The sequence below is a fragment of the Cyclopterus lumpus genome, chromosome 6, assembly GCF_009769545.1.
Source record: "Cyclopterus lumpus isolate fCycLum1 chromosome 6, fCycLum1.pri, whole genome shotgun sequence".
Taxonomy (NCBI): domain Eukaryota; kingdom Metazoa; phylum Chordata; class Actinopteri; order Perciformes; family Cyclopteridae; genus Cyclopterus; species Cyclopterus lumpus.
Window position 1 is genome coordinate 8,430,979 of NC_046971.1, and position 13,523 is coordinate 8,444,501.

The 13,523-nt window shown below is 42.1% G+C and overlaps 1 protein-coding gene across 1 annotated transcript; it reads left to right on the forward strand.

Annotated features, from left to right (window-relative positions):
* Positions 1-171: 171 nt before the first annotated feature.
* Positions 172-12,670, forward strand: dhtkd1 (dehydrogenase E1 and transketolase domain containing 1). Its single transcript, XM_034534917.1, has 17 exons — positions 172-1,624; positions 1,902-2,054; positions 2,658-2,869; positions 2,961-3,155; positions 3,349-3,618; positions 3,994-4,165; positions 4,404-4,602; positions 4,979-5,291; positions 5,387-5,471; positions 5,573-5,712; positions 5,793-5,943; positions 6,045-6,151; positions 7,284-7,448; positions 7,540-7,622; positions 7,831-7,997; positions 11,173-11,258; positions 11,354-12,670. Exons 1-17 carry the CDS (start codon positions 1,468-1,470, stop codon positions 11,453-11,455), a joined length of 2,757 nt encoding a protein of 918 aa, XP_034390808.1. The 5' UTR covers positions 172-1,467; the 3' UTR covers positions 11,456-12,670.
* Positions 12,671-13,523: the final 853 nt, after the last annotated feature.

The following is a 13,523-nucleotide window of genomic DNA, read 5'->3' on the forward strand; positions in this document are numbered from 1 at the left end:
GTAAATATCCCAAACATTTGTTGGTTCCAACTTGTCAAATGTGAATATTTGCCATATATATATATATATATATATATATATATATATATATATATATATATATATATATATACATACACATACACACACATACTTTGGACTGTTGGTCAGCCAAAACAAGCAATTTGAAGGCGTCACCAAGAGCCGGTTTTCCTCTATTTTCTGGCATTTTATAGACGAAATGACAAACAAATGATCATCTGATTAATCGACAATACAAATAATTATTAGTTGCAGCCTTAATCTATAGAAAAGCTTCAAAAATGGCGGACCAAGAAAATCTTCATTATTTGTTTGTTTTGTTTTTTCACAGTGATAGCTGTAGCAGCATAGCACTCCCAGTATAACCTACTATAATAAAGGTATTGGTTGGGTCAAAGTGAGCCACACCTCCCAACATGACACAACTTGTCTTGCTGCCTTGCAAGACAAGTTATGTCATGTCTGATGATGATGGTGTGGGTGGAGACACTCATCTTTGCTTCTTTTACTGTACAGTTTCCTCTTTTGAACTGATATAAAACATAACATAAAAGCGTTTTTATTTTTGGGCTATTGATACCCAAACCTGATGTTTAAGATAGCTGAAAATGGTTCTACTTGACCAACAACATGGGCCCAGAAGTGGAAGCTAGCCAGAATGTGAAAAAATATTTATAATATTAAAAACTTTAGCTTGAAATGTCCACATGGAACTGTGATGACGTTTCCCTGATCTCAATTATCTAAACACACATTTGTAAGTAATTATTCAGAGATCACCAGAATGTTGTGTTGAAACAGGGCGTTTGGAGCAATATGGAAAATTAGAAACCAAATGATTGATTTCATCAAGAAAACTGGAAGACCTTGGGTTGAGATCTGGAGACTGAAGGCCATACATAGCATATGATCCTTATAATTTCACTCACATTAATATGTATGCTACTTAAAGGTACGGTACATTTTAGTGCAATTAATAACTACACAAAGCAATGTATAGAAAAATAGAGACCGGTCCATTTCATCCCAAAATTACGTAAAATCCGGGTTTCCCAACTTTCAAATGGGAATTCTGGAATTTCCAAGGAGCACATGAACGCAGCATCGCTCTCCTTCCTTGACACTTGTTGCGCTACGTAACGGGGGCTACTTCAGGTACCTCGGATTTATATCGAGCTCGAACAAAAGGAACCGTCGGACCAACACGTATTATCGTGTTCTACAAATACAAATATGGTGTTCTTGTAATGAATATGAGACAAAAGTAATAACAAAAAAACTAAACAGGGAAAGATATTCTCGTGAGTGTGAAATGAAGACCTCAGCCAATAGGCGTCCAGTGCGGCGTCTCCTCCCATTACGTCGTACGCTCCTTCTCCCTGCAGTATGGCCGCCGTCCTGTAGCCGTCGGTGTATCCTCGCATACGATTACAACTTTAAAAAACAATGTCGGCTGTACTTTTCCTGAGAAAGTCGTTGAGTCGACTGCCGCCGAGTGTCGCCAGCTGTTATCACACCGAGAAAGGTGTCTTCGGATATCGGCCCAAACAGACGGAGAGAAACCGCAAGTCACAGAGCGACTGCATCGCGGCGCTGAATCAAGGTCAGTATGGGGTTAATTTACCTCAACACAGGGACCAATGCACGAGCAGGAGTCGCTGCTTAACGACTACTTGTAACAATGTAGCATCATTTTTATTCCAGTTTGTTTGCGCTTGTGTAAAACGACCTCATTCCCATTTTAAACTGCCACGTGCTCATTGTTAAGTAAGAGGACATCGTTAGTTTCGACGTTGCCAGCACACTGTACACCCAGTAGCCGACATTGAAGTGTGTTTTCGGGGGCAGCTCATCCTGACAACCGGCCTGTTGTTTCGCAGATCATGCTCTCGCCCGTCTGGTGGAGGCGTACAGAGCACATGGGCACAAGGCGGCCAAGATTAACCCCTTACTGCCTCTCCAGCCTGTTGCTGACAGCGTCCCGGAGATAGACATGCTGACTGGCACCATCACTGGACGACTCAACACCTCAGGTGCGAGACAGCGGACAGCTGTTGTGTTTAGATAATGTACACTCTGTGGTGCAGACCTACAGAAAACACACACAAGTCTACTCATCCCATATTCTCATACCCCTTCACGTGTTTTCTTATTTGTATGATGTTTCATGTTTTTGTTTATTTCTGATGCTGTCCTGTATTAAGTAGCATTACACTCTTTTAGCCTGTGAAGGTGTAACTAGTTTGACTTTTTTTTTTAGAAGATTGAGCCGTTTATTACAATGTTTCATATTTTATCATTTAAAAATAATAAATATGAAAGTAACTTGTAACTACACCTATTTAAATACATCTACTGAAGAAAAACTACAATGGAGTAAACACTTTGAACTAACATAAAATGAAAGCATTGCAGTACAAGTATAAACAAATTGCACTTGGACCTAGTTACAATCCACCACGGTTAATTGTATAATGCGTAGGCCTGCCACGTGAAATTAACCTGGCAAATAACTGATTACTTATTTTTCTTACATTTATAAACCGAAGGATGGAGACAACCAACACCAAAACAATACTCTCTGTCAGAAACTCACCTGTCTGTGTTATCGCCGCTCATTCAATGTGCTTCTGCAGGTCTACAACACTTTGGCAAAGCGGAGGCTTCGGTGGAAGAGGTTCAGGCCTACCTGGAGGGAGCCTACTGTGGCCACATGTCAGTGGAGACCAGCCAGCTGAGCAGCCTGGAGGAGAGGGAGTGGGTCGCTGACCGCTTTGAGGAGCTCAAGAAGAAGAGTTTCTCCCCAGAGGAGAGGAGGCAGCTGGCTAAGATCATGCTGGAGTCTCAGGTAGGCCCATGAAGAAGGAAGAGGATGCAGGGGAAAAAGTACTGTATTATTTGATCCATCTGTTTCTTTACTTTTCTCTCACCACCTGCAGGAATTTGACCACTTTCTGGCCACCAAGTTTTCTACTGTGAAACGTTATGGAGGAGAAGGAGCAGAGAGCATGATGGGATTCTTCCATGAGCTTTTTCACCAGTTGGCCCACAGCGGAGTCACTGACATTATCATCGGCATGCCTCATCGAGGCAGACTCAACCTCCTGACAGGCTTGATGAAATTCCCACCAGAGGTTAATCAGCCTAGACGGATGCATTAATTGAGACATGCACACTTTCAAATAATCCGTGACCTGGCAAGATTAGATTGTGTATTTTACACAATCGTAATCAGCAGCACAAGTAAACAGAAAGCCACAGCCTGCTGCTTATGGGTAAACAAAATTGATGGTAACATCAAACAAACGCATGTTTTTCTCTCTTCAGCTCATGTTCCGTAAGATGCGTGGCCTCAGCGAGTTCCCCGAGACGTCGCCTGCCATCGGCGACGTCCTCTCCCACCTCACCGCCTCATTGGAGTTGGATTTCGGAGCTGCAAAACCCATTCATGTGACCATGCTGCCCAACCCTTCTCACCTCGAGGCGATCAACCCCGTGGCTCAGGGCAAAACCAGAGCCAGGCAGCAGCTCAGGCAAGAAGGAGACTATTCACCAGAAGAGGACGCCCAGCCGGGAGACCACGTCGTATGCCTGCAGGTACACAACAGCTAATACACACATGCGGCCAAGAAGAGGAGGAGCAACGTATTACTTAGTGCCTTTGTTTGAAAGTGATGGTGGAGAGACTGACTAGAAACATGTGGAGAGACAGGATTATGATGTGTAGCACAGGTTTTCAGGCAGAATCCAATGAGGGAGATGTGGTTATATTATACATACAACTATAGTCTGAAATCAAAGGGGGAGTTTGGATGTTTTGAAGTGGGGCTGTATGAGCAACCTATCCACAGCCTGGAGAAAGGGACAGGAGTACCGGCACGGGGGAAAAGCAATGTAATGCTGTGGACGAGGCACCAGCAAAACGTATTGATCCACCCAACATGAAATCGACCTCTGTTCTCGTCTCCACAGGTCCACGGTGATGGTGCTTTCCCCGGCCAAGGGATCGTTCCTGAAACTTTGACCCTTTCAAACCTCCCTCACTACAGAGTCGGTGGGAGCATTCACCTCATCGTGAACAACCAAGTGGGTTACACCACTCCATCCGAGAGGGCGAGGTCCTCATTGTACTGCAGTGATGTCGGTCAGTGGAACATATCAAAATAATTCAATATTTGCTACTTTCTCATCAAGCATGGACACCTCTGTCGATCTGTATTTGCAAATGTTCTTGTGTGCCATTTTTTAAGTATTTGAAAATGTAAACCTATTTGAATTGCCAAAGTGTGGGAGGAGATTTGTTTAAAAACATATATTCCTTGACCCAGGTCATGTATGTATCCTGTTATAATCAGGAACTAATGCTCACATCTGTACCACAGGTAAGATGGTGAACTGTGCTGTGATCCACGTGAACGGCGACAATGCAGAAGAGGTGCTGCGGGCCACTCGGCTGGCTGTGGAGTACCAGCAGCGTTTCAGGAAAGACGTCATCCTGGACCTGATCTGCTACCGTCAGTGGGGCCACAATGAGCTGGACGAGCCTTTCTTCACCAACCCGTCCATGTACAAGATCATTCGGTCAGTTAAATTGACTCAGTTTACTTTGTATCGCAACAAACTCGCCAATCGAGGCAGCGGTTGACCTTCAGTTGTTCAGTTATTTGTAATTTCAGTGTTAAAAAAAATAAGAAAGTATCCATGAACTTGTTTAATCTGAACAATGTAAATAAAATATTTTCACAGTCGCATTTAAAAGTAATATAATGTTCCAATGTCCAAGACCTAGCTGGTAGACCAGAGAGATAATCAAAACGAAGATTGTTTAGAAAATGCAGTACCCCCTGAAGCACTCTTTTAAATAATTTGTATAAGATATATTGCAGATTGTATGTGGTCTTCTTGAACAAATACCGGTTAATGAAACAGACATTGTCACATTGTGGCATCCCCTCAGATCCCGTAAGAGCGTCCCTGACGCCTACTCTTACCAGCTGATCTCTGAGGGTCTGATGACCGAAGTCGAGCGTGACGACATCAAGTCCAAACACTCCGGCATGCTCAACGACAAGCTGGCCAACATGACCCTGTACATCCCTCCACTCACCAACCTGCAGGGCCGCTGGGGGGATCTAGTCGAGCCCCAGGCCCGAGTTACCACCTGGGACACGGGCGTCCCCGTTCCCCTGCTGCAGTTTGTAGGAGGGAAATCTGTGGACATCCCTGAGCAAATCCAGCTGCACAGCCACCTTAGAAAGACCCATGTTCAGGTGCGGCCATCGCCTCTGTAGTTTCTATGGGACTCTCTTTTGTCGACCTGGAAGCAGCTAGATGCTGATTTGTTTTCTTTTCTTTGTGAACTCAGGCTCGGTTGCAAAAGTTGGAAGGAGGCACCAAACTGGACTGGTCCACAGCTGAGGCCTTGGCTTTCGGCTCCCTCCTGTCCCAAGGTCAGTGTTCAGCAGAAAATGCACCCGATCAAACGCATGAATCGTCTCATTGTGTTGCTACTGAAATGGATCTGCAGATTATTAAATCATTGTTGTTACAGGCTTCAATATCCGAATCAGCGGACAGGACGTTGGAAGAGGCACGTTCAGTCAGCGACACGCCATGGTGGTGTGTCAAGACACCAATGACATGTACATCCCCCTGAACCACATCAGCCCTCAGCAGACAGGTTTCCTGGAGGTAAAACCCTGATAAACCAGTTAAAACACAATCTCTCTAATGCATGACATACTTGTAACCTTAATTCCTGTGATGTTTAGGTGTGCAACAGCCCGCTGTCTGAGGAGGCGGTGCTTGGATTTGAATATGGGATGAGTATCGCACAGCCAAAGCTCCTTCCCATCTGGGAGGCTCAGTTTGGGGATTTCTTTAACGGAGCGCAGATCATCTTTGATACCTTCCTCACTGGAGGTAAATGTTTGCCTACTTTCTCATTACATTCGCAATGACTCATCTTATACGTTGGGGAAAATCTTCACGCATCAGATGTGAAACTGCTGCGTCGTCCGCAGGTGAGGCCAAGTGGCTGCTGCAGTGCGGGATGGTGATCCTGCTGCCTCACGGCTACGACGGAGCCGGACCTGAACACTCATCCTGCCGTATGGAGCGCTTCCTTCAGGTCTGTGGGACTGAAATGTAATCCAAGTCAAACCCAAGTTAGCAGTTTCTTTTCATATTTTGAGTCATTCAAGTTCATTAAATCCAGATTTACTGGATAAAGTGTTTTGTAGACAACACACGCTATCGTTCACACAACCATGTGTTGCTTATCAACTGTCAGATCTTGTGACTCTTTCTCATCTCAATGTTGTATAACTACTTGTTGAAGTCCTGCAAATTAACCGGTTGTTAAATGAATGATGTACCCCAAAAAGGTTAAATGTTTTACCTCAGCCAGTTCACAGCTTATCTTTTCTGTCCTCCTATTAGATTTTCAATACAAAGTGTTGTGCTACAGAAATGGCAGTCGATATCAGCTCACTTCTGTACCAAACAAAGGCAATGCATGACAGAGGATATCATTTACATATGATATCTCTTCAGCAAGTGCGCACACAATTGAACTCTCAGCAGTGCAGCCTTCACAGTGTAATGCCTCTTCACCGGCGACAGCCGCGCCATAGGCATCGTGTGTTAAATGGTTGTCTGTTCCGTGAAGTCTAATCTTGTGAACGCGATAGTGCAGGAAGGCCTTGAAGGAATTTGTTCCAAATAAAAACGTCCACTTGCACAATAGGCCAAATGTGAACTGATTAAATGTTCTAGATCAAAGGGTCGATGTTACATCATAAAACACATCTGAACGGTTGGCGGAGGCATTCAACCGTGAGGCAGAAATTCAACATTTTCTGAATATCTTTTTTTTTTCCAGAGAACAACTTCCATACATGTTTACCGTACATGCAGAACAGTATATGTATATCTCTATCTGGCAAAGTTATAATAACTCTTCCAGAATTCAGACCCTTAAATAAAATGGCAGATGGTAGTTTCATGCGAAGAAAAATACAAATAGTGTGTATTTTTTCCCCCAGTCCGTCATTCCCAGTTTGCTGACACCTCTGCGTTTCAGAACCATTTTATTTTCAAATCTCGCTCTATCTTGTTATTTGTTAACTGATTTCCAGATTAAGTTTGGATGTTTCTGAACTGAATGTGTGTCTACCAGCAGCTTTCTAGTTAGTTATGTGTTGTGTTACACATTACCTGAATTGTAAAGGATTGCTAACGCGTCCAGTTTGGTCCCCTAGATGTGTGACAGTAAAGAAGAGGGCGTGGACAGTGACTGTGTGAACATGGCGGTGGTCAACCCCACAACGTCTGCTCAGTACTTCCACCTGCTGAGGAGGCAGATGATCCGGAACTTCCGCAAACCTCTCATCGTGGTTGGACCCAAGACACTGCTCAGATTTTCTGTAAGCACCACCAGATATCATATTATTAACTCCTCTTCAAATATACTGTATGTCCAAGCAAGTGGCTCAATGGCGTGTGTTGTTTTCTCAGGGGGCAGCGTCCAGTCTGACTGACCTGGCACCAGGAACATCTTTCAGGCCGGTGTTGGGTGATCCTTCAGTCTCAGCAGAAAGGTACCGAAGTCACAACAATTGATGATTGTGTGTATATATAGTGTGTCCTCAATGTGGTGAAATATATTCAAAGGAATAATTCATTCAAATAGCGGGGCTTCAGAGTTTTTTCATTGGTTATTTTAAATGGCCCTTTTTAAAATATAACCTGCTAGAACGTGTAAGACGCTTCAAAAGTATGAGTGCATGTTTTTGTTATTCCACGCAGTGTCCAGAAGGTGGTGCTGTGCTCGGGGAAGCATTATTATGCTCTGCTGAAACAGAGGGAGACGTTGGCAGCCAACCAGAACACGGCCCTGCTCCGTGTGGAGGAACTGTGTCCGTTCCCACTGGACGCTCTGCAGCAGGAGCTAAAAAAATACCCCAACGCCAAAGGTATGTGTGGGACCTCCAGCTTCACAGGTAGCCGCCATACCGTCTTTAGAAGGTGCAGTCATTGCAGAATGCTGTATTGCAGGAAAACCAGGGCTCGCTACCACTATGTGTTTACTTTGTATGTTAAGCTTGATGGTAGTTCTTCTTTCCCCGGAGGGTGTAATATAATCTGTGTTCTCTTTTTGTTTCCACTGTTCCTCTTTTCTGACATGCGTCATGATTTTCTGAGCAATTTCCCGTTTGCTACATGATGTAATCCTGCAGTCAACGCAAGTTTATCCATAGAGTACTTTTCATACACAAAATCAATATGTAGTTCTTTACCTCAAGCTTAAAACAACATTTAAAGCTCAATGCTAATGAAAATAGATCATTTTAAATGAATGAAGAAACTAATGGACACCAGAATAAGTATGTTGCAGGGCAGCATTTGTAATGTAATAAAAAGCAGATGCAAGATATGAATGTGGGGCAAAGTTCTACACATTTTGTGTTAATCCCCTTTAATTTATTTAATTTTTTAAAAGAAATCTCCCAACCAAAAATACATACAAACATTGTATGTCTTTGTCTTGCTGAGATATGCATCCTTCAATCATTTCCTATATTTTCAAAGTGACACTTTTATGTCTTCAATAAAAGTTATTCCAAATGACCTTTTTTATTGACAAAAAGTAATTTGAGTTTAATCATTGATTTGAATATGATTTTCTTCCATGCACTCGGGACAAGAGTCACTCGATACAGCCATCTAAAATGTGTCGGGCAGAAAAACAATTAGAAAAGCAGCTGAAAGGCATTCGGCAGCGTGAGGCAACTTCAATAGATGTCTGACAGTCTTCACTTTTATTACTGAATCCTCAAGAAAACATTAGGTGACACGCAAAGAAACCATAAATTCCGGTGCATCAATGTGCATCTGTCAAACACAACATCGTAAGTAGAGCTTCACCAGACTGGTATTCCCTGCAGGGCTATTGTGTCTGTTATTTTGTCCTCCCTCTGTAGCTGAATGAGTGTCGATCCCGACTCTGACTGGGAACCCCTTCATCTTGTTAGACAAGACCTTCCGAGCAAGAGGAACTATCAGTTTCATCATCCTTCTCTTTACTCATAAATCTTTGCATTTTGTGGTTTGTAAAAAGTTTTTACTGAAGATTGCTTTTGCTCTTCAAACCAACTGCAACGCAATGACGGCACATCAGAGGGAGACGGTGTAGTTTTCTCAGAGATAAAATCCTGAAACTTCTGAGGGATTCTCCCAACAGTCTGAAAAATGTAAATGTGATTGTGGGTTTATTATTGATGGCTCACTCCCTAAAAATAATAATAGAAAACCGATTTGTGAATAAACAAGTTAAAAATGATCAAACATTACTCCTAACACTTTCTTTCATTTGTTCTTTATATTACCCACTTCATCTTTAAACCGTGCGTCGTCTAAAAAGGTCCCACGCAGCTGCTTCAGTCATCTGAATTTTTTTTAATTTGATTACGGACAGTGCACATTAATATAAACATTTCTGTAAATGTGCCAGAGTTAGCCAAGAAGCTATTTTTCATCTGTAGTCCCAAGAGGCAGATGTTATGAAACAAACCTAAAAACATAAGATTACATATACAATGTACAAACAAGCAAAATAAAATAATGGAGAACTATGTTAAAATGGACAGAATGAAAACATCCATGTCAGAGACCCAAAACATAAAAGTAAATTAAATATATAACCACAGACAGGTAAACAACAACAAAAGACATACATGCAGGTGGAGTGAATGGTCGACCAGCAAAGTCAAGACATACAGACCTAAAAACAGACAGTCAACAACTGACAGACAAACTGATTGAGGACGAGTAGGAGCAGTTACAGTCTAGTGCTGACAGAGCTGGGTACTAATGAACCATTTCTTTGTCTCAGCTTTAAAAGAATTGAATGATTGTAGATCTGTGATTGATCCTTGAATGGAGTTCCAGTGCTGCCTGTACGGAGAAAGCAGCATGACTAGAAGCACTTTTCCTGAGAGGGACAATACAATCCCCTCTTGCTGCACCTCTTGTGAGCCGATATCCAGTTTGTGTGGTGACAAATTGTTTGAGAGGAGGAGAGGCCAAGCCATGTATCATTTTGTACATGAGACAGACAGGCACATATTTAATCATGTTATCCCAACTAAGCAAGTTATATATATTTTTTTTTTAGTATAGGACAGTGATGAGAGAAAACTTTTTTTTTTGTATCAAGAGTTTTGAGCGTACGCTTATATAATGACTATAATGGTTTAAGAGTTGTGGCACTAGCATGTGACCAGGTTGTTAAACAGTAGGTGATGTGGGAAATAACCATTGAATGCATGAATGTTTTAGCTGCCTCTGTTGACATGTAGTTGCGTGAGAACCGGAAGTTAGATTGAATTTGACCCGATTACAAACTTTTTTTCCTCTGGGGTTTGAAAGACAAATTGCAAAGATGCTGAATAACTCTGCAGGTGACATATTACATAATCAAACCAGCTGCTTAACAACTAATAGTCAATTTGATTTGTTTTCTACTCTGAGAACCTACAATATTCCCAGATGAGAAGATGGAACGATTAATCAAGCTTTAACTTTATGTTCATCGTCACATACATGAATGACATTCGACCCCTGCGAACCCATCCGTAACATTGAGGAGCAGTGGGCTTCTTTAAAGCACCCGAGGAGCCACTTAGGGGTCAGGGTCTCGCTTAAGGACACTTCGATAGGCAGACGGGAGGAGCCGGGGATCAAACCACCAACCCGCTCCATCACCTGAGCGACATTGTAATCAACATTTTTGCTGATTGTTTTTCTTTGAAACAAGAAATCAATGAATTAATCATCTGAATCCTTTCAGCCTCTTTTTTTAAATGTATGATCCTTGTGACAAATGGAGTCTGATTTCAAGGCTGGAGTTTTAGTTATTTGCACTATTACAGATGTCATTATGATTCTGTGTGAGGTTTTCTTTCTTGAACAAAACCGCGAAAGTTCAGGTTTCACTTCGGCTCGCTATTTTATTGTTCTCCCCTCCCTGAAGCGAAACCAGTTTCAGTGTGAAGAACTCCCTAGACGACATGAAAAGGTCACATGTTTGCGTCCTCTTTAACTGTCAATGTAAGTCCTTTTTTATTTTTATTTTTTTATCCCTCACAGATTTTGTTTGGAGTCAGGAGGAGCCACAGAACATGGGTCCCTGGTCTTTTGTAGCTCCCAGGTTTGAGAAGCAGCTGGCCTGCAAGGTGAGCAGTTTTTCAAATAATTTACGATATGAAACCTAATGGTTGTAAAATGAATTGTTGATGTTACACATACGAGTCTCCTCCGTCTTTCTCAGCTCCAGTTAGTGAGCCGACCTGCTCTGCCCGCCCCTGCCGTCGGCATCGGGATCCTCCATCAGCAGCAGCAAGAGGCCATCCTCACCGCTACCTTCTCCTAAGACTCAACCAGACTGGGAACCAAAATAACCAGTACACCGGCATCGGCACAACCCTACATCCTGGTATCTGCCGTGTTCCTTCAAACCATCGTCAATATGTGTGCACTGCAGATACATGGGACCTTCTTAAACGATGTTTGGTTTCAGAAATAAATTGGTTTATATAATGAACAAATCAAAGGAAGTGTTAAAGAGAGTAGTGTTTGATGATTTTTTAACTCTTAGTCAAACACAGGTTTTTAATTGTTGTTCATGGTTTGAAGGAAAAAGCTGAATTCTTGTCTGCTTATTTCTTAAAAAAAAAAAAAAAAAAAAAAGGTTCCCCCTCCTTGCTCGTATTCATGCCTGTATTCTTTGTGTTCAGTGACGAGACACTATTGTATTGAAAGGGACAACAGCTAATGTGGTTCGGATGTAAATGGAGGCCGTAGACCATATTTACAATGTGAGTTGACCGGCGTATTTGTAGCACTTGGGGTCGTATCTTGCCCGTGTCAAAACGGTACAAGCTCCGCGTTTCAAGAACAAGATTCTCCGTTTAAAACCAGAAGCTACATCTTGAGTTTTTAAAGATCCTCAGCCGTCACCAATGGGTTTTGGAGCCGAGAGCCACAGACGGGAAGTCAGAAAGTGTCGAGAGACGGACTAACTCATTGTTGGTTTCTGTGTGTACGTTGAACAACCAGCGGGGCCCTGATTCTGATCCTGACGGTATCATTTGAATGATCCCAGTCTCTTCCACACAGTGAAGCGCTGGTATCGGAGCGGTACTCTGTATCGGCCCGAGGTCAAAGCCCAGACTGAAAAAGTCAGATCGGTGCATCCCGATTCTGAACAGTTGTGAGCTGAATTTCAGGATCTCCAGAGTTGATGTCAGGGTTCGTCCTGTTGTTTGTTTACGGCTCTTCAGTCACTCTGCACAAGTTGTCTGTCTATTTTATTGTTCTGAACAGAAAATAACAGTAGTATGTTACAAATGTCCTTGAACTGTGTATGTAAGAACAGGAGTACTTGAACTGGATTACTGAAGAAACTAAAAAGAGTATTTTGTATTTGGACATTTCATGGTACACATTTGGGCTAAGAAGTACTTTATCATCATCCTTATGGTTTAAACTGAGGACTTGAAATAAAGCATTAAAAAGCTAATGTAAATAAACCAAATAAGATGCATTTCGAATGGAAATATTTTAAAATAAATATATTTTCATGTTTCTTTTCTTCTCATTTCATGCGAACCTGTTAAATTTGACTCGATGTAAGAAGTAATTGATTATATTGATAGTTTGTTTTATGATTGACATTATGATGTCACTCTCAAAGAGCTCCACTGTGAATCACTTTGACTAAATACTCTTAAGAGTTCCCATCAAGGACACTAGAGGATAAGACAAAGTAAAGTTGGCAAACATAAGTTGTACATTTCAGGTCTCGACTGATTTAGATTTGTGCTCTTATATCATGAGGCTTGCTCGAGATGAGCAATCACCGGCCATCGCAGCGCAATGCATGCTGGTTAGATGTGTGTCCGACTTGCTCTGACGTCATGAACACGTGGACAACAACAACCTCATGAGATGACGGTTTTTTGGGAAGTCCTATTTTTCTGTGTAATTGTAGTTTCATGTGGTCACTTATCAAAACGAGCAGCCAAAGTGCTTTATTATTAAAATAAAGATAGCATACTATGCCCGATACATACACATTTATTTATATTTACAAACTAATATAAATAAATCCAAAGGGGTCTTGAACACCACTGATCGTTTCTCTGTATATTCTTTGAAGGCTGCTGAAAAGCGTATTGTCATCATCCCCTACTGCAGTTCAGCTCTATTGTCTGACTCACAACTGACAATCCGTAAAATAAATAATAAAAACAGATGCAGCAAAACTAGAGACATCATCTTTATATTCCACACATTTTTTTTTTAAGCAATTGGACATCTTCAAGTCTCCAAAACAGACCCAGCATGGAGGAAAGTTTAGGGGAACCAATACCCCCCCCCCCCCCCCCCGTCAATACTCCTACCTACGCCCCTGCATTGCAACTCATCTTTAAATGAAA

Coding starts and splice junctions, on each gene's coding strand:
- dhtkd1 (XM_034534917.1), top strand. CDS start 1,468: ATGTCGGCTGTACTTTTCCTGAGAAAGTCGTTGAGTCGACTGCCGCCG. Junction 2,055..2,657: donor TGGACGACTCAACACCTCAG/GTGCGAGACAGC, acceptor GTGCTTCTGCAG/GTCTACAACACTTTGGCAAA. Junction 11,259..11,353: donor AGAAGCAGCTGGCCTGCAAG/GTGAGCAGTTTT, acceptor CGTCTTTCTCAG/CTCCAGTTAGTGAGCCGACC.